The sequence below is a fragment of the Pungitius pungitius genome, chromosome 20 (genome assembly GCF_949316345.1).
Source record: "Pungitius pungitius chromosome 20, fPunPun2.1, whole genome shotgun sequence".
In the NCBI taxonomy this organism is placed as follows: domain Eukaryota; kingdom Metazoa; phylum Chordata; class Actinopteri; order Perciformes; family Gasterosteidae; genus Pungitius; species Pungitius pungitius.
Window position 1 is genome coordinate 1276436 of NC_084919.1, and position 26209 is coordinate 1302644.

Genomic DNA, 26209 nt, shown 5'->3' on the forward strand with positions numbered 1-26209 from the left:
GGGCGGGGCTTCACCCTCAGAGCGGAGCGTCATTTCTCGCTCCACACGTCTCCTCCTTTTACTGGCCAGGAAATCGGGCGATCTATCCCACTTGGGTCTGGCTCGATTTCATTGGCTCTGACGATTCCATAAAGAGGCGGGACTTATAATTTTGACAGCAAACGGTGAGATATGAGCTGCATTGCCTGCCCTGTGCGTGAAGTGGCCGTGAGGCCTCCACTAAAGTCTCTCTTTATTTGTTCTGCTTTACTCAATCAAAGTAAAACCTTTACAGATATACTGTCCACACACTAGGCTAACATAACGGAGATTCCAGGCTTTGTCCTTTATGTTTTATGGGGATAAAGCCCCTGTAAGTAGTTTTTTCCCAAGTGAAACAGAGTTTCTTCTTTTTTTTGTGTGTCCCATACAAATATCAAAATACATATACTGATTTTCACATCCAAACACACTCATCTACAGTATGTTCCCTTGTATTATGACAACAAGACTTTCCAAGATAAACCTTTTGCTTTCATCAATATGACTTTTAGTTTTAGTGTGTAAACCTGTGAAACTATACATGTGTATTGTCCACACACGGGGCTTTTACCTAGATGGATAGAGAAGCTTAATCTTGTATTTAGCTAATAAGCAAAAACAAAATATCCCGATATGGATCCTACAGTACTTCCTGTAAACAGTAGAGAAAATTAACTGTCATTTCCTCTTGTTTAAAGTAGAAAAACAATTGTAAACACATTTTTCTTTGTAACTACTGATTTTATTTTAGTTCAAACTCATCATCCAAGAGGATTTCATTTTACATAAATGTTATTTTCTCCTTGTTGATTGTTGTCTCTTCAGACTGAGTCGCTGTGACCTCTCAGAGAGAAGCTGTGAAGATCTGTCCTCAGTCCTCAGATCCCAGTCCTCTAGTCTGAGAGAACTGGATCTGAGTAACAACGGCCTGCAGGATTCAGGAGTGAAGCTGCTGTGTGATGGACTGAAGAGTCCACTCTGTCACCTGGAGACTCTCAGGTTGGAATTCAATTATTGTCTATATTTACCTCAACGCTTCATTCCTCTTCTTCATAAGATTCTTCTTGCTTGCATGATTTAAATCAAATATGTATCTTACAAATATTTGGCGGTGTTCATTGACTCGGGGGCAGACGTATCCATTATCAACAGCGAGTTAGCCCGGCAGTTGGAGATTGGGAGAGTGCCCCAGCCCGTGCCCACCAATGCCCTGGACGGTCACGCCCTCAGAATGGTCACCCACCAGACTGTCCCTGTCCAGATGCTGCTCTCGAGTCGATTTCATTTCACATCCTGGACTCAACTCGGATCCCGCTCCTCCTGGGGTTCCCCTGGCTTCGTCGTCATAACCCGCACATCGACTGGGCGACAGGGTCCATCCTGGGGTGGAGCACAGCCTGTCATCAAGTCTGCCTGAAACAAGCCCTTGTCCCCCAGCCCCGGTCCTGCCCCACTTCAGCCCCGGACCTGCTGGGCGTGCCTGCTGAGTACCACGATTTCAAGGAGGTCTTCAGCAAGTCAAACGCTACCTCCCTGCCTCCGCAACGGCCGTATGACTGTGCCATTGACCTCCTCCCTGGCACCAGCCCTCCCCGGGGCCGCCTGTACTCCATCTCGTCACCAGAAAGAAAGGCGATGGAGGATTACATCGACGATTGTAGCCGCAACATCAAGCCCTGTCTCGCCTATTTCTGAAGGGGGAGGAGGAGGGTGCTACAGAGGCGGACACCATCCTTCCCTCAGCTCGCCTGGCTGCTGCCATCACTTGGGGAGTCGAGGAGAGGGTCCAGGCAGCTCTGTAGGAGCAGCCAGGTCCCAGCGCCTGTCCACCCAACCGACTCTTTGTCCCGAGGCAACTCCGATCTGAGGTGCTCCAGTGGGGCCACAGTACCCATCTCATCTGCCACCCAGGGATCCAGCGAACCAAAGAATTTCTCCAGCGCCGGTTCTGGTGGGAGTCCCTGGACAAGGACGTCCAGGAGTTCGTTAAAGCCTGCCCCGTCTGTAACCGGAACAAGTCTTCCAACCATGCTCTGGCTGGACTCTTGCACCCACTTCCGGTCCTTCATTACCCCTGGTCCCACGTATCCCTGGACTTTGTAACCAACCTACCACCATCCCAAGGGCACACCGCCATCCTCATGGTGGTAGATCGGTTCAGCAAGATGGCGCATTTCATTCCCTTGCTTAAGTTTCCGTCGGCCAAAGAGACTGCGGAGGTGATCCTCAGCAACGTGTCCAGACTCCATGGCCTCCCCGTAGACGTGGTCTCGGACCGGGGACCGCAGTTCACCTCTGTCTTTTGGAGGGAGTTCTGCACCCTCATCGGGGCCACGGCCAGCCTGTCCTCTGGGTTCCACCCCCAGTCCAATGGCCAGAAGGAGCGGAAGAACCGGGAGATGGAGGCGACCCTCAAGTGCATGGTCTCCAGCCACCCGTCGACCTGGTCCAAACAACTGATGTGGGTGGAGTACGCCCACAATACACTGGTCAGCTCGTCCACCGGCCTCTCCCCATTCCAGTGCGCCTACGGGTACCAACCACCCCTGTTCCCAGCCCTGGAGAAGGAGGTCTTCTGCCCAGCTGTACAGACCTTCATCCGCCAATGCACCTGGGCCCAGGCCAGGGCCAACCTCCAGCGGTCGGTGGCACGATACTCCGCCTCGGCAAACCGCAGACGCTCCACCGTGCCCATGTACCAGGTGGGGCAGAAGGTCTGGTTATCGACCCAGGACCTTCCTCTTCGTGACGACTCCAAAAAACCAGAAAGCCCAGAAGTTCATTGGCCCATTCTTAATTCTCAAGATCATCAACGCTGCTGCAGTCCACCTTACTTTCCACGTTTCTAAGATTAAGCCTGTGACGGAGAGCCCTCTCGTCCCCGCCACCCCGGCCCCCCCACCTCCCTGCATCGTCGATGGAGGCCCTGTCTATTCTGTCCGACACCTCATCCGCTCCCACCGCCGTGGGAGGGGCATCCATAACCTGGTCGACTGGGAGGGTTATGGTCCGGAGACAAGATCCTGGATCCCCGCCGGTTTTATTGTTGACCCACGACTTATCACCAGCTTCCACCAGCAACACCCGGACCAGCCCTCCAGGACCCGCCCAGCAGCCAAGAGGCTCCGTCCCAGTACCCGCACTGCTGCATCCACAGCCGTCCCTGACGAGACGGAGGACTCCTTCTCATCATCGGAGGAGTCCGCAGAGGAGAACGGCGCGCCCCTCCTCCAGATTCCTTCCCATCCGGCTCACGATTCGGACCGGGCCGAGTCCGAGGAGTATTGAGGAGAATCCCCCAGAACCCTCCCCTCCCTCCCTCCCTCGGTGACATCGTTTTGGGACGTCAGGAGACACCCTTTGACGGGGGGGTTCTGTCACACTCACCTGCCAGCTCTGCCTCCTCATCACTGCGGCCTCTCTCGCCTTTCACACCTGCTCCACTACAATCTACAATCAGCCCCGCTACTTAAGCACTGCACTCGCAGCCTGTCATTGCCAGATTGTTCTTCGTGTTATGAAAGTCTCTCCAGCACTCTCCCTTGGACTGATCTCCCGGTTTTGACCCTGCCTGTTCCCGACCTGTTCGTCTGTCTCCGCCCTGGTAAGCACCTCAGCCTTCTGTTCCCGGCCACGAGTTCTGCCTGAGCGCCTCGGGTTTCTGTTTGCCTGCTCCCCGGTCTGCCCGGCGATTCCCCTGACTGCCCCCGCATTTCCTCCCTGGCCACCCGGAGCGTCACCCCAACCCTGAGGACTGAACTCTGCTCTGCCTCTCATTGTGCCCGAACGCCTGCTGTGAAGCCGTGTTTAATAAAGACATTAACTAAACACTCTGTGCCGTTGTGCTGCATTTGGCTCCGCCACATGATCGTGACAGTGTTGTAGAGTTTGTTTTCAATATTTAAATTCTTTCATGTACCAGGATTGGTACCAAGGATGCAGATCTATATATTGATTGTCAATGAAAACAAAACACGGGTGGGGGGGGTCACACAGTGTTAGAAATAGAAATATTGGAGATCAATCATAGTCATCAGTAATGTTATCAGATGGTTGATGGACTAGGGTCTTTGGTTGTGACTGGAAACCAGTCAGTGACTATGTTGATGTGATCCCTCAGTACTCAACAGTATCTCAGTCCTGCAGTGACCTTGCAGCCCTCACAGCTCCCTCAGGTCATGTGACATGTGTGTTGTTTTGTGTGTCTGCAGCCTGTCAGGCTGTCTGATCACAGAGGGAGGCTGTGCTTCTCTGGTCTCAGCTCTGAGATCCAACCCCTCCCACCTGAGAGAGCTGGACCTGAGCTACAACCATCCAGGAGACTCGGGAATGATGCTGCTTTCTGATGGACTGAAGGATCCTAACTGGAGACTGGAGACTCTCAGGTATGAAGAGGCTGCAGCCACAGACCATCAGTCTGGTAGAGGAGGGAGAGCTGGAAATCTTTTCTCTGTCCCACTGTCAGTCTGGTCATGTGACCCTGAGACACCAAGCTGGCCTCAAACTACCAGAGACTCAAACTGTTTGTGTCCCTCATGCAGGGCTGGCTCAAGCCCATTGGCTGCCGTAGGCGAGACTAAGATTTAGATTTAGTAGTGCAGAATTACGGCGGGATGTGTCTGTTGCTCCTTCACCTGAAGGCAAATACATAAAACTGATGTTCATCTATTAATACAGATACATGATGGCAATAGGCAATAAAATTACTGATTTTCTTCTCTTCTTCATATGTTGAGATTCATCACTGATCTTGTGAGTCATAATACGACAGTAAATACATCTAAATCATTTTTTTCTTCTTTTAACAAGATCAGTGATGTTTAATAGAGTAAACAATTATTCAAACATCTGAATTAGGTGTAAAGTAAAATAAAGCTCATTAAATAGACTCACCTGCTGCATGCTGTGTGTTTACTGGCTGCTGTGCTGCGTGTGCCAGGTGTGATCCCACATGTCTCTGCCTGCAGCTGTATTTAAGCACAGAGAAAAACCACATCAGTGAAGTTCTTTAAAATGATGAAACGATGGAGAATGGGGTTGTTAAAGTGAAGCAGCGTGTCTGACGTCCTGCCTGCGTATCGTCGCTGTCACTGTGTCACGTGTCCAGAGGCAGGTGGTAAACGTGGCGCTGACGTGCAAAGCGGAGCTCGGTGACCCGACCTGCAGCACGGACTGCTGGACCGAGCCGGAGCAGCAACTCCATCCCCACAAAGGAACTGAAACGACACCTGACAGCAACAACGTGATTGGTTCAGAGACACAGGGTCTGATTGGTTGGTTGTTTAAACGTGGACACGCCCACATCAGCTGACAGCGTGATGCTGGGAGACGACTGAGGGACACATAGATCATCTTCCTTTCTGAAGATGGTCACATGTCACATGTTGTGTTCACAGAACCACAAGGACAAAGAAACCACTTGATGCAGGTTTAAACATTGATTCACTGACTGCTGAAGGACACTGAGGGACATGGAAGATGATGCTCAGTAGAATACTGATGATAATAGATGATCAGAAGAAGAAGAGGTGGTCCATGTGGACATGAAGGACCAAGCTGTGTGTATGAGAGTGATGTCATGTCCATGTCTCCATGCTGCTCTGACCCCCCTACTCCTTTCAGGGTGGAGCCTGCTGGAGTCCTATGGTTGAGACCAGGTCTGAAGAAGTGTAAGTGTGCTTTGAGTTGGATTCATCACACTGTGACATCACTCATTCACCTCTGTGATGTCATCATCAAAGTGTCACTAGATGAACACATGATTCATAACTGCAGCTGTATTGTGTCTTGTTCTCTCATCAGATTCCTGTGAACTCACAATCGACACAAACACCGTAAACAGGGAACTCAAACTGTCTGACAACAACAGGAAGGTGACATTTGTGAAGGAGGAGGTTCAGTCATATCCTGATCATCCAGACAGATTTGACCTCAGACCTCAGCTGCTGTGTGGAACTGGACTGACTGGTCGCTGTTACTGGGAGGTCGAGTGGAGCGGAAGAGTTTATGTATCAGTGAGTTACAGAGGAATCAAGAGGAAAGGAGTCAGTTATGACTGTTGGTTTGGAGAGAATCATCAGTCCTGGAGTCTGATCTGCTCTTATGGAGATTACTATGTCCTTCACAACAAGACATTAATACCCATCACCTCCTCCTCTTCATCCTCTGATAGAGTAGCAGTGTATGTGGACTGTCCTGCTGGCTCTCTGTCCTTCTATGAAGTCTCCTCTGACAGACTGATCCGCCTCCACACCTTCAACACCACATTCACTGAACCTCTTTATCCTGGGTTCAGGTTCAGTTCTGGTTCATCAGTGTATCTGGGTCGTCTTTAGGAGGCAGAGTCTCTTCCTGGTGGAGAACCGTCCTCTCTGCTCACCACATAGTTCAATCTGTACAGCTGATGTAGGTCCATGTGGGTGTAGATGCAGGTGGAGCAGGTGAGGGGTACCTGAGCTGGTCTGGACTCTGGGGGTCCACAGCTCTCTGGGACTTGTGGTGTTGGAGATGAACGTGTGAAAGAGCTCAGCGAGGTGTGTTTTAATGTCTCTGTGCTTGATGCCTCTGTGGATGAATCAATAATCATCATTTAGATGTTGGCTCCTAATTGAATTAGGGTTTAATCTTAATCTTTATGTGTCACAATGTTCAAGAAGACATTTTATAAAAAGGTCTCTCATCTGCCTGGATGGGGACGTCTGGAGGAATTCAGCCAAACAACATCTCTCGTTCTGGTAGATTTATTCGTCAGATCACAGGTCAAGTATAAGTGCTGCGTTTGCAAAGGCAGGAGCAATCCTACCGGCCCGCAGGCCGGAAGAACACACTAACCAACATCAGCAAGAACATCATGTTTTATAACCCGAAAGACAAAGAAAAGATTTATGTTGGCCCTAAGCTGGCGTAGGGGAGGATCTTCCTCCCCCCGCATCTAAATATCCGGTCACATTCAATGTCCAGAACTCCTGACTTAACGTAAACAATGAACAGAGTGTGGATGTTGGATCGTGTGGTGTGAACCCCCCCTTATCTTACACATCTGCTGGTTGACCTGCTGACCTTGATTCCTCAGTCAGGACAGAAACCGTTCCCATATATATGTAACCCAAGAAGCTTCTGTTTATACGTCTGTTTTCTAGTTCTCAACGACATCAGTCAGGGCACCCCCATCCTGCCAGACTGTCTGGCCTTGCTGGCACATCCTGCTTGGTCTCTGACTTTGAAATCTTCAGCAAAACAGGGCAACAATTTTCTAACTCAGCACTAAGAAAAAAGCTTTTGATTATCACCCCCCTCTCCTCAATATGAGATACATGGAGATTTGTGTGTTTTTCATTTGCTATTTTTTTCAAGGATTTTTGTAATGTCAAAAATAAGTAAAATATCAACGTGTAATTTTTGTTGAACCGATTTTAACTTCAAATCTTTCTAAATGTGTTCAGTGGAATCAAATCTAATTCCACATAATCAGGTTTGTTCTGAACAAAAACCTTTTGAAAGCTTCATCAAACCTCTGAAGAAGGTTAAATGACAGATAACATCATGTACTTGTGTTTGTATTAACGTTATATAATAGTACAACGTTTAGTGCCTCCATGTATTACTTTGGCTTCACAGGAATAGAATTGTTTGTTTCTAATGTGAATAAAGGACTTTTATTGGAAACAACATGAGGTGCAGTGACTGGTCCTGGCCAGCAGAGGTGTTAGTAATTTAAAAAGAGAGGCTCGTGTTCAAAAATTGGAAGCCTGGATGGGGACGTCTGGAAGAATTCAGCCAAACTACTTCTCTCGTTCTGGTAGATTTATTCATCAGATCACAGGTCAAGTATAAGCGCTGCATTTGCAAAGGCAGGAGCAATCCTATCGGCCCGCAGGCCGGAAGAACACACACTAACTAACATCAGCAAGAACATCATGTTTTATAACCCAAAAGACAAAGAAAAGATTTCTATTGGCCCTAAGCTGGCGTAGGGGATGACCATTCTCCCCCCGCCTCTAAGGATCCGGTCACATCCAATGTCCAGACCTCCTGACTTAACGTAAACAATGAAAAAAGTATGAGTGTTGTATGAAGTGTGGTGTGGCCCTCCCGCCTTATCTTACACATCTGCTGCTAGTTGACCCGCTGACCTTGCTTCCTAAATCAGAACAGAAACCGATCCCCTTATCAATACACACAGAGAAACCTCTGTTTGTCCGTGCGGGTCCCGACTCTTAAATCAAGTCCAGACAGGAACCCCCATCCTGCCAGACTGTCTCTGACTTGAATTCTTCAGCAGGACAGGGCAACATTTTCTAACTTAGCACAAAGAAAGAAACTTTTGATTTATCAGAGGGACGTCACTGATGGGATTAAACCAGTAAACAGGATTCATATTCCCAACATGTATCACAGTGACAATATAATAAAGACCAAATGACACCAAAGGAGACGTTGATGTTTGTTTGTTTGTGATAAAAACATGTTGATGTCAGACTGAACACAAACAGGAACAAGTGCTTCCACACGACTCTCCCTCTTTTCTCTCTCTCACTTTAACCCCAGACTGCATCTGATGAGCCGTGTTCTGTGGCATCAGCTCCTCCTTCTTCAAAGTGAAGCATTGTGGGAAAGTGAATGTGTTTTTTCATTATTAGACATGTGACATGAGTCTGATGGAACGGGGCCTCAGAGGGATTCGATTCGGGAGTCAAAGTGCTTTTCATCGTCCCGTATGAAGATCAAACATCAGGTGGGTGCAGAGGTGAAGGTGATGATGGAGGTCAGGGAGCCGCCGGAGCTCCAGCAGGGCGACTGCATCCATCTGCTCCTCATCCACCGCGTGGAAGGACGCCGGCATCCAGGGGACGATGTGGAGGACACGTCTGTTCTCTGAGGCCCAGCACATCCCAGCATGCGGTGCGGTATGAATGTAAGCACTAGAATCCACTCTATCTACGATAGAAATGTCACATGACCTCTAAAGGACGTGTCCTCACATTTACCTGCTGTCCCCAACAGAGACACCTGTGAGTGACTCAGGGATGTGAGTTGGATCTCCCCTGGAGAGGAGGGACAATGTTCTGTTTACTCCGTTAATTCCTTCTTCTTCTTTGTCTATAAAGTGAATCAAAGTGAGGGAGACGCACGTCTTTCAGGCCAGTGTGAAATGTCGTCCTGTTGTGGAACGTCGTCTTTCTTTACTGGGATGTGGCTGTTCAATGTATGAGTTTTATTCAATGCCAGACACTTCTAGGTCTGAAAGAACACAACTATTCATCAATTTGTGACCGTTAGACTGGTCTTGACCCGTTGTGTGGAGAAGAAACTGGGTGCCCTTTCCTTTAAGGTTTAGTGCTTTTTGTAGCTCTTCACTTCAAAACGTTGCAGTGCTTCCAGGATCCATGAAGGCTTCTGTCTCTACATGCGTTCACTCTTTCTGGATTTCAGCTTTACTGGTACCACAGCTAGAACACAGTCTCCTTCTCCAGCCCCAGTGCTTCCACAAACCTCTTGATGACACGCAGACACTAGAGATAGCGTTGCTCTCTTCAACTCCTTCCGGTCCAGCATGTTCTTTGATGACATGGAGTATTTCTGGGTGGCCCTGAGAACAAGTCTGACACCTCATTCTCTTTCTGCAATGTTTACTAAGGTGCCCCAGTGTAAGGCATCCAAAGCAAAGGCCTTCAGACCTCAGGAAGTCTGTTCTTTGTTGGTCAGATCTTTATTCTTATTGCAGACAGACAGGCCATGGTTCTTCTGACAGAATAAACATGGTTGATTGACACCTGTAACAACATCTTTTACTGGGCTGCGTGTCCTTATTGTCTCTGAGGTTGTGTCCTGCACACCTGTAGCAAAGGTGTTTTCCTGATGTTTATTTCTCTGGTAGTTCTATCATTGATTCTCCACCACAACTCTGAAAAGAGGATCCAGAACCACCTTTGCCTGCTGATCGATGAATCGTCCACTAAGTTAGAAAACCTTGCTCGTCCTCTTCCTCTCTCTTGGATCTCAAATGCCGTCGTTCTCCACTTCTCTCTGACTTTGTAGGGAAGCTTTGAAATGATAACTTAAAATGTTAGTAGGATTATCCATTTCCTCCATGTATTCTATATTGTCCATAGTGTTTCTACCACCAATGAGGAAAAGAGCATAGACACCTAATGCTTTACCATCTTCTGGTTTGATCTGAGGCCATTTCAATGCCTTGTCCATGTATGCATCGTCTATCTTCAGCTCATCTTTGTAATGCTTTTGTAGTAACTTTCTGGCCTCTGAGTTGCATCTTTCTGCTGACATGTATTCATATGCTCACAACAGCAAACCAGCTCTTGTGGTTCCCCACTAGTGATGCGAGGTTCGGATCTTTTTACTGACTCCGTTCTTTGATTCTCGTTCAGTAAAAAGACCGAATCTTTTTTCGGGTCATTCGTTCATTTCAACGGGGGGGGGTAGGGTCAATTCCACAGCCAAATAGCCAATTCGCTAGCCGAAATCCGTCCAATGCAAGCACTTTTATTCTCATGTAGGGCATTTCATAAGCTGTTTGTACTTAGGAAGTTCATGGCGGAGGTTTATCCGGGTTGGTCCGCTCCAAACGCCGAATCAGGTCGGCGAGTGTCCGCTGTGCCTCCTGCACGTAGCCCGGCGGCGGCATGTAAACAAACACCAACCAGGATGAAAGAAGCGAAACCACGGGGGAGTAAACGGTTTGCAGTTAATGATAAAACAAATCCTAGTGATAGGTCGTTGCGCATGTTTGAGTAGCTGGAGTCCGGGACTCCGCGCTCCAGCTGGCGGGCTGCTCAGCTGCTCAGAGCGGACCGCGACACGGAGCTCGCTTCTACTCAAACATGTGCAACGACCTATCACTAGGATTTGTTTTATCATTAACTGCAAACCGTTTACTCCCCTGTGGTTTCGCTTCTTTCATCCTGGTTGGTGTTTGTTTACATGCCGCCGCCGGGCTATGTGCAGGAGGCACAGCGGACACTCGCCGACCCGAAACAAAACCAGTCAGTATGACTTGTGAATGAATGTCTTTCTAAAACAGTGGTCATGTGAAAGGGAATGAAGTAACTGTTTCTACTAAACCAATGCAGGTCACGGGAAAAATGATCCGTAGACTCGCCCCCGGAAACCCAGTCGGAAAATGAACGAACCATTTCTGTTTCCTTGACTGAAAAGTCACGAATGCGCGGCCACGAGGAAATGAACGAATAGCTCTTTGAGCGGACTCGTCACTTCCGAGTGATTGTATAGATTCGTTCAAAACGAACGAATCGTTCACGAACGACACATCTCTATTCCCCACTAGTATACTGCTCCAAGGAGTAAAGCTTGTCTGTTTTTCTTTCCACAGCATTATCAAAAGTCCTAATGAAAGATTTGTAAGTAAGAGGGTCACCTTTAAACACTGGAATGTCCCTAATAGGGAGGTAAGACGTAGTCTGCTGCTTAACAGCATCGCAGTGATCTCATTTTGCCTCTGCATGACTTGATACAGCCCACCTTCATTGTTGGGGATCATGATCATGGTCTCTTTTCTTACCTTGAGAAGACTTCTTCGATGTATAACTGCTGGCTCTTTCCTTAGCATTGTCATGCTCTTCAAGCACTTTGGGCTTTGCACTGGATTCCCCAATAACAGCATCAATGTTGAATTGTTCCAGTTTAGCCTTTATCTGCACTTCTTCAAGTTCAAGTGCTTGTTTCTTTTTAAAATGCAGCTGAAGGTGTGATCAGTGCTGCATGCTCTGCTTCTTCCTTCACACTGGTTACAGATGAAGCTACCGAGCTGGAGCTCACAGATGAGCTGCGTTTACTTTTACTACCACGTCTTTCCCAACTCGAGAGACGCTGTCCTCAGCATTAAAATCACATTGTTCAGATTCATTTGCCAAATTATTTCCAGTGGCACTGTTTTGCTTTCTCACTTTTTTCCACATTGCAGAACTCCAGTTTTCAGTATTTTAAGTCCCTTATATGTTGCTGATATTGGTTCAAACCAATTATGTTGATGTACTTCATCCAATGAAGCTACCGCATCAGCATCAACATCCTCAAACTCTTTGAACACTTTGCAAAACTTTTGACTGAGCATCTCTTTCACTTCCTTTACATCTGTAGCGTCAATTTTAAGGTTTTCCATCATGGCTGTAAGTTCTAGCTCCAATAAGCTGGCTGGTTCTGTCTTCTGAAGCTCTGTCAGTGGGCTTTGGCGCCTTCTTTTAGTGAGAATCGTTCATGGCAAATGGCGCTGTCCTTCTTACGTCAGTTAGTGCACACAATCGTCTGCGTTTGCTTCAAAACAGTCTGTTTTCTGTTTAAAAGCTGACGTCCAACAACGTCTTTCAGTGTGCACCGATATTCCAGAGGTGGCTGTTCTTCTTATATTCACCACCTCCACATCATACGAGCCGCGTTAGCTAACGTTAGCTAACGTAGGTCACGAAGCACTAAGCTAGCACCTCGTGCAGTTTAGCTTTCTGTCTGTTGAGTTAGTGGCAAAATCCTCATCAATATCTTCCACAGTAACTTACGTCATCCTTTATGAAGGCTCTGACTTGGTCTTCATCCATGTAAACAGGTTTATTTATTCTTCATTCCATCGTGAGCTGAGTTTTTGACTCAAATTAGTGGTAATAACGATAAACGTGGACGGAGGTAAGATTGACGCTACTCAGTCCCTGCTATCAGGAACATTCACACACAGGAAACTTCACATGAAAGTTGTGTTTCCGTCTTTAAGGGAGAGAAACCCGGATGGATGTCAACGCTGTGACTTTAAAGGAGAAGGGGAAGTGGTCTCGGTCCTGGTGGTTCCTTCCTCTCGTCCTTGGAGGAGACGAGGTGGACGAACAGCAGGACCACCAGAGCCCCTGGTTTGTGTGTCCCAATTGTGACATTCTGCTTTCTTCATATTATTGTGCATTTTGTATGCTGCTTGTTCCTCCCTCATTGAGAGAAAAGCACTCGGCGAGATGGCGACTCTTTGCTGTCCTGCTCCCAGATGGTGGAATGAGCTCTCCGATGACATCAGGACTGCAGAGAGCCTCTACATCTTCCGTCAAAAACTCAAGACACACCTTTTTAGACTCTACCTTGACTAAAACACTAGCAAACCGTAGCACTAACAAATGATAGCACTTAAATTGTACTTATAATGGCACATGTTTTGCAACTGCTTATTTGATGAAAAATGTACTTTCTTGTTACTTGTTCTACTGAGTTTGTATCTCTATGTGGAAATGCACTTATTGTACGTCGCTTTGGATAAAAGCGTCAGCTAAATGACATTTAATGTATTCATTTCATTACATTAATGATGTGTCTGTGAGGGAAGTGGCCTCATATTTACATGTAATTACGTGCTTGGCCACCAGGTGGCAGCACTCTGCAGGTGATTCTCTTTGACAAACCAGGAGTCCAGTCACACTTTCACCCTAAAGTTCATATTCTCATATACTTTAAATACTCTGAATAAAAAGATTCTCTCTCCTCTTTTCCTCATCGTTATTGCCTCTAATTCTAACCCATAGAAAATATTTTATTATGTTTTTGATCTTATTCCTGCACTACGTGGTCTGTTATTTTACCGTCTGCCGTCATGCACCAATCGCCAAGTCAAATTCCATGTATGTCTGACATGTGTTGGCAATAAACGATTCCTGATTCCAAAACAAACGTCTTTATTCAGAAGAAGTCCTTAGTTAGGTTGAGATAAAACAACTACTGAAGTACACAACTTTATTTGTATTAGAAATGCAGCTTCTGTAATTTGTTACAATTCATGGTGTTTGCATTAATCCAGACTTTTCAAATGTACTTAGTTCGGTTTATGCAACATAAAGTCTTCGTTAGGTTCAGGAAAATACTGAAATACTCAGTTAAAGGTTTAGGAAACGTTTTAGTTAAATAACGGTTATTTTGTTTAGACTGACTGTGTGAGTGACGTGACTGAAAGAAATGAGTGATGGAAGGTCAGAGTCTGTTGGCTCCGCCCACTTCCTCTTATTTAATAATAAATATCAAATGATGTCATGATATTATTTATTCTCCGTGGGTGGAGGGTGAGACCATAAAGGGATATTTGGTCTAAATAGAAATGCAGAAAACAGCGTGTTTATTTATTTGTTGTTAAATTCGTCTGACGGCTCATCAAAGACACATCTGGGTATTTGGGGCTTCTTTAGTTTACATGATCCTGATGGAGCGAACCAGCCTGCTGAGTTCTCACGTGATCTGGTCTCCACTAAAGGCTCAAACCTGCAGAGCTGCTGCTGTTACACATTCTCACCAAAACACTTCCTCTTCACTTCAGAGGAAACAAGATGCAAAGAGGAACAAACCACTCCTCAGAGCTGTGACACGGCGTCTCTACGAGCACGATGAGGAAGTGACGCTGGTCCAAGCAGAGGAAGCAGAAGCTGCGTCTGTGAGGGAGAAGCACTCGGTCAGAAGCCCTGAGGAGCAGAGACACCATGGTGGACCTCAGAGGGACTCAAAGGACTTTCTGTGTGATGCTGCTGCTGCTTCAGGCTACAGGTAAGAACAGGAAACACACAGCAACTGTTGCACCAACGTGAGGAGAGTCCAACCGTCCACTGTCATGTCCAGTGTCCCCTGGACGTCTCATGCTGTTATTAATGTCTTCATCGCGTGTCACTGGAGTCTGAAGAGCTGTATTCTTACCTCACTTCTTTCATATGTGTCAATAGTAAGTGGACAAACCCCCCCTGACCCCCACTTCCTCGTCAGAGCCGGAGATGACGTCACTTTACCTTCAACCCGTGTGAATCAGGACAGATGTGATGGTTCTACTTGGCTTTACAGTCGTTTTGGATCAGCTGTGGAGCTGTTTAATCTTGGGAAGATTAAGAAGGATTCTGTGATTCCAGAAGCTAAAACCAACAGAATGAGTTTGACAGCAAACTGTTCTCTGGTTATAAGAAAGGTCTCAGGTGAAGATGTTGGTCTTTACACCAACAGAGACTTTGATAAAGCAGGAAGACAACAAGGTGCAGATAGTGTGTCTGAGCTGTTTGTTCTTACAAGTGAGTATTTACATGAAATCATTTCAGCTCAAACTGTCCACACACTGAAACATTATCATTTTAAAGATGAAGAAGTTAATGTTACTCTTCTGTCTTGTTGTTTTTCTCACATTATGAACATCTTCATCAGTGGAGGAAAAGGACTACGAGGGTCTGGTTGAGTTGTCCTGCTTTGTGTTGAGATTCTCTGAGTGTAAACACACATTAAAGTGGGTTTATAAGGGTAATACGACTGATGTGATGACATCACAAAATCCCTGTAAAGCCACTGTGACGTTTAAAGCTCCTCTTCATCAGAAGTCAAACTATTATGAGTCACTGAAATGTGAAGTGAGAAACAATCAAAGTGGAAAAACTGTGCATTTTGAAGCCTGCAGTCAGTTCTCATGTGAACAAACAGGTACGTTTGTTTTAAGATGACATCATTTTATTCCTCATTCAGTCTCCTCAGGTAGTAAACCTTCATTTATTTCATCTCCTTTTCTTGTGTCTGTGTTTCATTTTCAACTAAAACCAAAGGAGGCCCATCGGGGGGGGGGAACGTTACAGCAACTGACCAGAGAGACTCTACAACAGGTAGTGACGTCCTCTCTCTCCTTGTTATGAAGGTTATAATATAGAGTGTGATGAATATTCTAAAAAAACACAATAAAGACCATGTAGCAGACACATGTGGTTTTATTCTGACATCATCATTAGAAACATCTCATCACATTTATTTGATGGTTATTATTCAGTTAAAGACACTGATTGACTTATTAAAGTCAGTTTGGTGCCTGGTGAAGTGTTTAAATGTTCTTATCCTCCCTCAGGCTGGTGGATGTGGCTCATCATCACGCTGGTGGGTTTCTTCGTCCTCTTCATCATCCTCCTGGTCCTCATCAGACGGAGAGCTGAAGGTGAGAAGTTACACATCCTCATCAAATGATTTTATTGCTGAAGCTAAAATTGACTTTATTTTATCTTTTCAGGGAAAAAAACACAGACGGACGAAAACATCGTGAGTTTTAAATCCACATGAAGTTAAATCTTTGTTTTTGTTGCTTCTCGATTCAACAAAAAACACTTGAACTAACGTGCAGACTCCCAGGGACACATTTTAAACTCACCTGTGACTAAACATGAACCCTGAGAGAAGGAATGATTTCCTCTTTGAGTATTTCACGATGCAGTTTGCAGGGGAATCCTTTAGGAGACCTGGTCAAACACCAATAAGAACCTCCTTTAAATCCAGAGTGGAGCTGAACAGAAGAAGAGGAAGTAGAAACGTGTGCAGCACTAATAATAAGAATGTGGATGCTTTCCTGCAGGGAATGAGCTCTCAGCATGGGATCCAGCCCGCTCCAGAACCCCGTCAGGACGCGGTGAGTCCACACCAGCTGCAGCCAACAGCTACACCCACTCACCCATCGGTCTGCAGCAGCACCACCCACACGGCTACACCAGTCTGACTCGGACTCAGAGAAAAGGGGAAGTTACGACACTCTGCTGCAGCGTCTCTGAGCGGCCTGTTGTTGTCTTCTGTGTGCAGGCCGACCCCGAGGAAGGCGTAGCCTACGCCTCCGTCAGCTACACCCAGACGGCCGGAGGAGCAGCGCGGGTGAGCTCTCTGATTGGCTGCACCCATGAGGAAGGGTTTGAGCTGATTGGATCACCATGCTAACCACAAGCATGATGCTAACATGCTCACAATGCTACATGCTGAGCAAGTGTAGTCACACACACACACACACACACACACACAGATCGTTCTCCTGGTGGAGAGTTTAAGCATTGGGCACAAATTAGAGCTGAGGCTGATGGAAAGTATTTAATTTTATTAATTTTTGCTTTGCTTTGTTGTCTTTGCGTTGTTGTCTTTACTTTGTTGTCTTTGCGTTGTTGTCTTTACTTTGTTGTCTTTGTTTTGTTGTCTTTACTTTGTTGTCTTTGTTTTGTTGTCTTTACGTTGTTGTCTTTACGTTGTTGTCTTTGCTTTGTTGTCTTTGCGTTGTTGTCTTTGCTTTGTTGTCTTTGCTTTGTTGTATTTACGTTGTTGTCTTTACTTTGTTGTCTTTGCGTTGTTGTCTTTGCTTTGTTGTCTTTACTTTGTTGTCTCTGCCTCGTGGTCTTTGTGTGCGTTTGATGTCGTGTTGAATCAAGTCGTCATCATGTGATCTTTCCCTCTCGTTTCCAGGCTCGGGTCATTGATGGCGTTGATGGTGATGATGCGGTGACTTACTGCACTGTGAAAGCTCCTCTTCCTCCTTCTTCTTCTTCTTCTTCTTCTGGAGCCTCTGCTGATCCCAGCGAGCTCTACGCCATCATTAACAAACCCAACAAATAAGAGAGGCTACGTTGATGATTCTGTGGAAACCAAGTCACGCTTTCTTCATCACGTTCACTGCTGAGATGAATTGAGCCGTTTAGCAAAATGTTTGGAGCATTAAAAATGTATTGATTTTATTTAAATAACCTGAATGTTCACACCAGATCAATCAGACTATTATTGGAAAATGGAGGAAAACTATACTGAAAATGTACATATAATAATTATGAAACATTGTTTACATTTAAAGTGAGCATGTGACCACGTTTTTTTATATTACGATCATTTGTTGGATTTTTTGCTTTTGCAATTGTTGGATAAAAAAGCCTTTCTATCCATCCTCATGAAATAAACTCAAGTAATATAGAATGTACCAGGGTTCAGGTTCAAATTCCTGTACTAGTTTCCCCTCGTGGATGTTGACTTTGAACTAAATAAAAGAGGACAGAAAGGAAGTGTGTTGTGAACGAGAACCTGTTTGAGCCTCCAGAAACGTCCCGAACACGTCACAAAGAAACCGAGTCAGGGTCTGAAGGTCCAGACGTTCCCCTTCTGGGGCTTCGAGGAGACTCCCAGGGCGGCCGTGGAGAGAAGGGTCCTCCTTCAACCACCGGGTCGGAGGTTCGATCCCCGGGTCCACATGTCCTTAGAGACACTTAAACCTAAACACCATCAGGGTGTGAATGATGTCAGAGAATAGAACACCAGAAAAGTGATGTACAGTCCATTTACTTCTAAAGGATTGAGAGGGAATAATTTGTATCAATCGTTCAATAATTTCATATCTTTTTGTAATTTGTTGCATGTAAACAAACAAAAGAAAACCAACAGGAAGACTTGAGGGTTTATATTCCCCTCTTTCTCCTGCAGGCAGCACTGAGTGACTCACAGAGGGAGAAGGACAGGGAACCTTTTCACTTTGGGTTAAAAAAAGAATTAAAAAAAAACAATGACATCAGAGGGAGAATGAATGAGACTATGAGGAAGTTTAAAAATGACTAAAAACAGGAAGTGGCTGTTTCTTTTCCTTGAGAGGACACACAAAAAAGGGTTAAAAATGATTACTTAAAAGTCGAAATAATGACTTAAGATATGCGCATGCGCACGCTCCTTGCAGCTGGTTGATGACGTCACTAAGGTCACAGAGAGGTGTCGTTCGTGTTATAACAAAGTCTCGCTGATGATCTTTTGAACCGGGAAGTTTGAATCTGTGAGAATCTGTAAACGTTCTAGGATCTTGCACCCACTCAGCCCCCCCCCCTCTAAACCAACAGGGAGGGACAGGGACGTCTGACGTACTGTGATCCGCTTTTAGCGGAGTCTAAATTATCTTCGGTTTTTCCGAGTCCGAGATAAACCAAACTTATTGGGAGATAAAATACAGTCCGGGTGGTAATTTAGTATTTCTCGTGATTAGTAACGATTGAAATGTCCTGTATAAAGTTCTCTCTTTATGGAACCAGTTTACGGCCAGTCCCTAAACGAGGAAAGACGCTGCAGAATCAGCGGCTTTGCGCATGCGCGCTGCCTGTCAGTCTGGACGTGACGTGCGTCTCTCTGCGCTCTGACTGCAGCTGGACTGCTGCAAGCCTCCAGGTTCCTGTGGGACTCGCTGAGGACAGAACCTGTAAAACAACACGTGATTTCACGTCAGACACCACAAAAGTCTCCAATTGATCCAGATCGCTGGACTCGTCGCTGGTCGCTTTTGACAAAAAGTCGCCAAAAGGGTTTGGAAACTAACGCCAAACAACGAAGGAGCCTGCGCATGCGCATATCTTAAGTCATCATTTTTTATCTCATTATTTGGACTTTCTAACCTTTCTTCTTTTTTTGGGGTGGAAATGGGCTTCCATAGTTCCATTAGTTAGAGACACAAACAAATTAAAATAAAATAGAGCCAAGGGTTAAAAAAACAACCTTTGAAGTTCTACAAAGCTTGTTTTGGACAGAGCTGGTTTTTAATCCACGATACATTTTACAGTGTGCAAGCAGGCTTCTTTTCCGGCTACTCTTACCCACAATGCTTTGCACTGCAGATATCAGAGGGTTCAACATGTCATGTGATGAGGAAGTAGAATCCTGTATGTAACAACGTGTACTTTGTGAGAAGCTGCAGTTTGTCATAAAGGTAAATGTTTAACACCTTCAGACCGATACGTGAGACACTGATAAGATCCTCAAAGTGAAGAATAAAAACACTCTCACATCAGACTCTGTTCTCTCACTGAATGTTTTTATTCAATTTAAACATGTTACAAAGGTTTCTGCTTCGTCACGTGGTCCCTACTAGTCTACATGTAGAAGAAGACCAGGTGACAAAGGGGGGCTGTTCCAAGGATTGTTCCACAGATGCTGGTTTTTATCCTAAAAGACTCTTCTTTGAGCAGTGAGGATTTAGCCTTCTAGCTTGTTTTGCTCCTTATTTTCCTTATTTAGGGTAATGGTCATGTTTGAATTTCCTTTTTTTGTTTGTCACATGACTTCCCCGAACAGGGCGCTCGGGCGTTTATCATCAACTGCTTGTTCTTTGTTCCTCTTTATTTAGTTTCACTTTTGTGACGGAGAAGTGTCTTAAACAGGTTTCATACGCCTTTACCAAGAAACCGTTTCTGCCCACATGGACTGAAAGTACACACACACACACGCACACACACGCACACACACACACACACACACGCGCGCGCTCTCTGTGCGCTCAACATCCGGACTGATTACAGTTGAGACAGATGTTCCGTGTGTTTGAAGTGCTCCCTGCACATCGGATTATATTTTTATTACCGTTTTAATTAATTTCGCATTTTGTATTATATTTTTGCTTAAATAAAATGTACAAAGACAAAGCTTTCCTTGAGGACGACTCTCTTCGCCCCCCGCCCTTTGCGGCCCGCTGGAGGACCTGAATGCCGCCATTAAAACGACGCTAAACGGGTGAGTGTCGTCGTCTAAAAGAGACTAAACTTGGAGGATACGATGTGATCAGGTCGTGGGGTTATGAAATATTCATCTGAACAGTTGTACTCTTGTTACACGAAGCAGAGGACAGTAGATACAGAAGATCTGGAAGGAGTCACATTATTAGTACTCTTTTTGTAACCTGAATTACATGGAGCTTTACAAGTATAATCTCATTTAATGGAGCCAGTCTTTGTGCACAGGGATGACGTCTCAAACCGCTCATGTGTCCGGGTAGAATAAACATCTAAACTTAGTGGAGTACTGAAGGGCTGGGATGTAGCGCACGATTCTGAGGACGAGCACAGAGCGTCTTACCCGCTGAACTGTCTCTACTCAGGAGACGTGCTGGACATTAAGTGTTCTAGCGTCGCTTCTTTGTAACGTCGTTGCTACACAGCTGCCGACCTTTCACTGAACCTTCTTCTTTAGGTTTGTACTGGTCGCATTAACTTGACTCGGTGCACACCGCCACGTACCGTAACTGTGCAGATTCTTGTTTTTTTGCTCAACCTTCCACGGTTTCCTGGACCCTACGACCTAGTCCCGTCTCTTTTATGTGTTGCAGCAGTGCCTTAAAGCACATGTGTCAAACTCATCCGGCCCGTGAATGAATTATCTTTGGCCCGCATGATCAAACGTATTTACTATTAGAGCTGGTACGTCGCACGCATCACCATAATACTACAAATCCCACAATGCACTCTCCGCGTGTCATCGCGCATTCGCGGGCCCACAGTCTGTATGACATACAACTCGTGTAGCCGCTAAACCGGAAGCACGTAGATTTTCACAGTAAAAATCAACGCAATGGAACGTGTGTATGTAGAAATCCGTCTGCGATGCCAGCGGTTACCGTCTTGTGCGGTTCCGTACAGTCCCCCCCTCGTCAGTGGCCCGCGTTCGGTCCAACTTGGCAGTATCTGGCCCGAACCTCAAATGAGTTTGACACCCCCCCCCCTAAAGCACTCATGCCCACCCTGCTCCACTGTCAGAACTCCCTCTGCTGGCATATTTTAGCCTTCTATTGGTTTCTTTCGTTTTTGGACACTTCATAATGACAAGCTCCATGTCTTCAGTTTTTTTTTTTTAGGTTGAATTTTTTTGCGGTGTTTTAATGTTGAAAAACATTCAGGTACATAATTTCAATGCATAAATATTCAGTGCTAGAAATTCAATCACCTTTTTATTTCAACCCCGGATGGCACAGATTTACTTCCATATGCTTTCCTATGCAGTTTTGTATACGCTGTCTAACTGTCTCACTGTTTAAACTGGTAAAAACATATTCGTCACCCCAGTGCATGCTGGTCCCACCTGGCTATGCCCCTAAGTAACCTCCAGGTGCCTACAGCATTACCCAATTAGTCATCCAATTACCCAAACAATTAAGAAAAATATATTTAATAAATAACAAAATAATAGCTCCTACAGTGCCAATATCACCCCCATTCTTCCCTCTGTTCTATTAGTGTTAGATCCACTAAACCTTGGAATGAGATTTTGGAGGTTGGAGGTGATGCCAGGTGATTGGTTGGTTGAATGCAGCTTGGTTACCTGAGCAGGTGTCAGAATGAGCTTCAGTTTGGAGCCACGCACGAGAGAGATTTTTTTTATTTGATTTTTTAAAAAACCCTTTATTTTACGTAAAGCAATATCAATTTTTGGACAATCTAACAGGTATATAATATAAAATGTATTTAATATAATCAATTTGGACGATCTGGAGTCTCTTTTCCAATGGGCCGCCCCGCTCAGGAACCTCCTCAGCCGGACTGACGCCTCACTTGGTCCCGGTTGTGCTCCCCCCTTCTCGGTTGAGTTTGAGGAGGAGCTTCCTCAGCCTGTAGACCTCCTGCTGAGTGAAGTCTCCAGCTCCCTTCTTCATGCTGCCGTGTCGGGCGGAGCGAGCAAACTTCTCCACGTCGGAGAAGTGGTCCAGCTTCACTCCCCTCTCGTTCTTGGTGAGATGCAGGAACTCCTTCACCTGCCCCACCCTGGACCCGCTGGAGACCCTCCCACCTGAGGAGACGCTGATGGCAGAGCCCCACCCTGAAGAGGAGTCGGACTCCCCACCCCCCGCCTCCCCTCTGCTCGACGCCCCTCCCCTCTTTGCCTGAGAGCCTCCTCTACTGGCCCTCGTCTTTCTCTTCAGGTGGGGGACCTTGAAGCCCACCCTCCCTCCTCCATCTCCTCCTCGCTGTCGGAGACCTCCATCCCACGATCGAGCGTCCCTCTCCCGTCTCACCCCACCCATCCCCGCTTTCACTCCTTCACTCACCCCCTCCCCCACCGGACCGACCCGGCCGGGCCTCACTCGTCCGGTACGAGCGGCGGAACGTTCGAGACGTGACTCTGACCGCCGGCTCAGCGAGAGGCAGCACGGGAACGAGGGTGCCGCTCGCCAACACCTCGCGCGCCTTCTCCACGAAGCTTCACGCCGTGTTTCCTGTCAGCCTCGTGAGGTTCATCTGTGCAGCCGATCGGCTACAAACACACACAAACTAACACAAACAAAAGTCACACGTACACACCACCACACATTCACTCCTTAAAGACCCGAAAATAAACAAAATTACAGCTAAAAATCACTATCAATGATGACACGCCCCTCTCAGTTGATGCCACGCCCCCCTACGCCTTATCGGGGTCTAAAGTCTGACCGTGAAAGATGAGTTGAAACTTAAAAAAATAAGAAAATATATATTTTTTAAACTAAAAATATTAGAACCCAAATAAGAAAAATTAAGTGAGTGATAGTAAATATTTTATTCAAAACCGTTGAACTGAATCAAAAATATATTTTTTATGTTCAAACTATCAGGTTCAATTTTTTTTTCAAAAGATCAGAACCTTTGGATTTGTCTCCATTTGCTTCCTGCTTCACGATTATTTGATTATAAATTGATTTTGTTTGATAAATGCATTAATGTTGTTGCAGGTGAAGCTGTGAGCCGTCTTCAAACTTCCCCAATATTCACAGATTCATCCAACTTGCGTCCACCAAGAGGACGCTGACTTCATCAGAGGTGAAAGAAGGAGAAGAATTCTATTGATTGTGTATCAAATCCAATGATCAATACAACTCCATCTTTAAAACATAATGCTGTTTGTTCTTTAAATGCAGAGCAGTGATTGTTCTCTACGGTTGACATTTGTTTGTGTGTCTTTAAAAAGGAAAGATGGAGAAAGTCAAGAAGGACATCCTCAACATTTTAGAGGAGCTCAAGGAGGAGGACTTCAGAGAGTTCAAGTGGTACCTGGAGAACAATCCAAGCCCAGAAGACCCCCGATCAATCCCACCATGTGACCTGCACAAAGCAGACAGGATGGACACAGTGGACCTGATCGTACGATGCTACGACACAGACTCGGTTCAGGTGCCCGTGAAGGTTTTGGAAGAGATGAAAATGAACGATCTGGTTAAAAAATTATCCAAAATGAACTCTACAGGTAAGTTGTTAAAAGAGGAACAAAGACATCAGATGCGTATAATAAAGATAGAACAGAAGTAAAGATGAGGAATGTGCTTCATAAATCCTAGATGAGTGACATTAATTAAATGATTAACATCAATATACCATTCTTGCTAAATGTTATTAATAACGAGGTCACCACCCTGTGAGGAAAACTATAACAAACTATAAATTGAGTTTCATAATTGGTTTTCACTCAATGAGTGAACAGTAATTTGAGCACAGACTGTATAAACCAGCTATTATCACACTACAAATGCACAAAGTAACACAGAAAACATCTTGTTTCAGGTGAACTGAATCCTGTGGGAGGAGATCGAGGTCAAGGTGAAGAGACTTTTTGTACAAACCTCTAATTATTACACACTTCAATTATTTCCATGTTCATAGTTCTCACAGTCAGTGTTGTGGGGAGCTTCAGATGCAGCGAAATACAACAAATAGATTAATCCAAGGGAGATATTACACCATTTAATATATTATACCATTAAAGTAAAGCACTATCTGGTTTGTGTCTCTTTTTTTTGTTCATTCAGAGATTTTCACCAAATGTCAACGTGAACTCAAATCCAACCTGAAGAAGAGGTTCCAGTCTGTGTTTGAGGGCATCGCTGAAGAAGGAAACCAAACCCTTCTGAATGAGATCTACACAGAGCTCTACATCACAGAGGGAGGGACTGCAGAGGTCAATGAAGAACATGAGGTCAGACAGATTGAAACAGCATCCAGGAGACCAGAAACAACCATCAAACTAGAAGACCTCTTCAAACCCTCAGCTGGAGGAGAAGAACCAATCAGAACAGTGATGACTAAGGGAGTGGCTGGCATTGGGAAAACAGTCTTAACAAGGAAGTTCACTCTGGACTGGGCTGAAGACAAAGACCACCAGGACATACAGTTCACATTTCCATTCACCTTCAGAGAGCTGAATGTGCAGAGAAAGAAGAAGTTCAGCTTGGTGGGACTTGTTCATCACTTCTTCAGTGAAACCAGAGCAGCAGGAATCTGCAGGTTTGAGAAGTTCCAGGTTCTGTTCATCTTTGACGGTCTGGATGAGTGTCGACTTCCTCTGGACTTCCACAACAATGAGATCCTGACTGATGTCACAGAGACCTCCTCAGTGGATGTGCTCCTCACAAACCTCATCAGGGGGAATCTGCTCCCCTCTGCTCGCCTCTGGATAACCACACGACCTGCAGCAGCCAATCAGATCCCTCCTGAGTGTGTTGGCATGGTGACAGAGGTCAGAGGGTTCACCGACCCCCAGAAGGAGGAGTACTTCAGGAAGAGGTTCAGAGATGAGGAGCAGGCCAGCAGGATCATCTCTCACATCAAGACCTCACAAAACCTCCACATGATGTGCCACATCCCAGTCTTCTGCTGGATCACTGCTGGAGTTCTGGAGGAGGTGTTGAAGACCAGAGAGGGAGGAGAGCTGCCCAAGACCCTGACTGAGATGTTCATCCAATTCCTGGTGGTTCAGTCCAGGGTGAAGAAGGTCAAGTACGATGGAGGAGCTGAGAAGGATCCACACTGGAGTCCAGAGAGCAGGAAGATGATCGAGTCTCTGGGAAAACTGGCCTTTGATCAGCTGCAGAAAGGTCACCTGATCTTCTATGAATCCGACCTGACAGAGTGTGGCATCGATATCAGAGCAGCCTCAATGTACTCACTTACTCAGATCTTCAGAGAGGAGAGAGGACTGTACCAGGACAAGGTGTTCTGCTTCGTCCATCTGAGTGTTCAGGAGTTTCTGGCTGCTCTTCATGTCCATCTGACCTTCATCAGCTCTGGTGTCAATCTGCTGTCAGAAGAACAAACAACATCCCAACGGGCTAAAGTCTTTAGAATCAAACGTAAACCCAAACGTTTCTACCAGAGAGCTGTGAACAAGGCCTTAAAGAGTCCTAATGGACACCTGGACTTGTTCCTCCGCTTCCTCCTGGGTCTTTCACTGGAGACCAATCAGAATTCCCTACAAGGTCTGCTGACACAGACAGGAAGTCACTCACAGACCAATCAGGAGACAGTCCAGTACATCAAGGAGAAGATCAGTGAGAATGTGTCTCCAGAGAAAAGCATCAATCTGTTCCACTGTCTGAATGAACTGAATGATGCTTCTCTAGTGGAGGAGATCCAACAGTCCATTAGATCAGGACGTCTCTCCACACATGAACTGTCTCCTGCTCAGTGGTCAGCTCTGGTCTTCATCTTACTGTCATCAGAAGAAGATCTGGAGGTGTTTGACCTGAAGAAATACTCTGCTTCAGAGGAGGCTCTTCTGAGGCTGCTGCCAGTGGTCAAATCCTCCAACAAAGCTCTGTAAGTAAAGAGTTAGATTAATTCATCATGACTTCAACATGATCATCTTTTCTTCTTATTGTTCATGTTTACTTCATCATTGT

General features: G+C 45.8%; 2 protein-coding genes and 1 long non-coding RNA gene across 6 annotated transcripts in view; 2 read left to right on the plus strand and 1 right to left on the minus strand.

Annotated features, from left to right (window-relative positions):
• LOC134107809 (NACHT, LRR and PYD domains-containing protein 3-like) overlaps positions 1-26209 on the plus strand; it is a 54802-nt gene that overhangs the window by 23261 nt on the left and 5332 nt on the right. The window contains exons 12-16 of one of the 4 annotated variants that reach the window (XR_009942796.1): positions 847-1020; positions 4233-4406; positions 5644-5690; positions 5824-7723; positions 8359-8456. Coding sequence is in view for 3 of the 4 variants with exons in the window: in XM_062559400.1 (XP_062415384.1) it covers positions 23511-23781; positions 24096-24131; positions 24341-26126 (2093 nt within the window). In the remaining variant the exon portion in view is untranslated. Of the gene's footprint in view, positions 1-846; positions 1021-4232; positions 4407-5643; positions 5691-5823; positions 7724-8358; positions 8457-19698; positions 20305-23269; positions 23358-23505; positions 23782-24095; positions 24132-24340; positions 26127-26209 lie in introns of those variants that run through there. The other 3 variants (XM_062559400.1, XM_062559401.1, XM_062559399.1) reach the window with 3 other exon arrangements.
• LOC134107810 (uncharacterized) lies at positions 14352-17531 on the plus strand. Its single transcript, XM_062559402.1, has 9 exons — positions 14352-14556; positions 14730-15065; positions 15196-15465; positions 15585-15641; positions 15878-15964; positions 16037-16065; positions 16376-16429; positions 16597-16665; positions 17242-17531. Exons 1-9 carry the CDS (start codon positions 14493-14495, stop codon positions 17389-17391), a joined length of 1116 nt encoding a protein of 371 aa, XP_062415386.1. The 5' UTR covers positions 14352-14492; the 3' UTR covers positions 17392-17531.
• LOC119194723 (uncharacterized) lies at positions 15820-16648 on the minus strand. The gene is made up of 3 exons (XR_005114166.2): positions 16472-16648; positions 16175-16306; positions 15820-15958 (listed from the first exon to the last, which is right to left on the minus strand). It is a non-coding gene; the product is annotated as an uncharacterized LOC119194723 (long non-coding RNA).

What these genes read in the sequence shown, in the direction of transcription:
- LOC134107810 (XM_062559402.1), top strand. Translation starts at nt 14,493, where the DNA reads ATGGTGGACCTCAGAGGGACTCAAAGGACTTTCTGTGTGATGCTGCTG. An exon ending in TGAGCTGTTTGTTCTTACAA is followed by an intron (nt 15,066 to 15,195) that starts GTGAGTATTTAC and finishes CATCTTCATCAG; the next exon opens with TGGAGGAAAAGGACTACGAG. An exon ending in CATCAGACGGAGAGCTGAAG is followed by an intron (nt 15,965 to 16,036) that starts GTGAGAAGTTAC and finishes TTATCTTTTCAG; the next exon opens with GGAAAAAAACACAGACGGAC.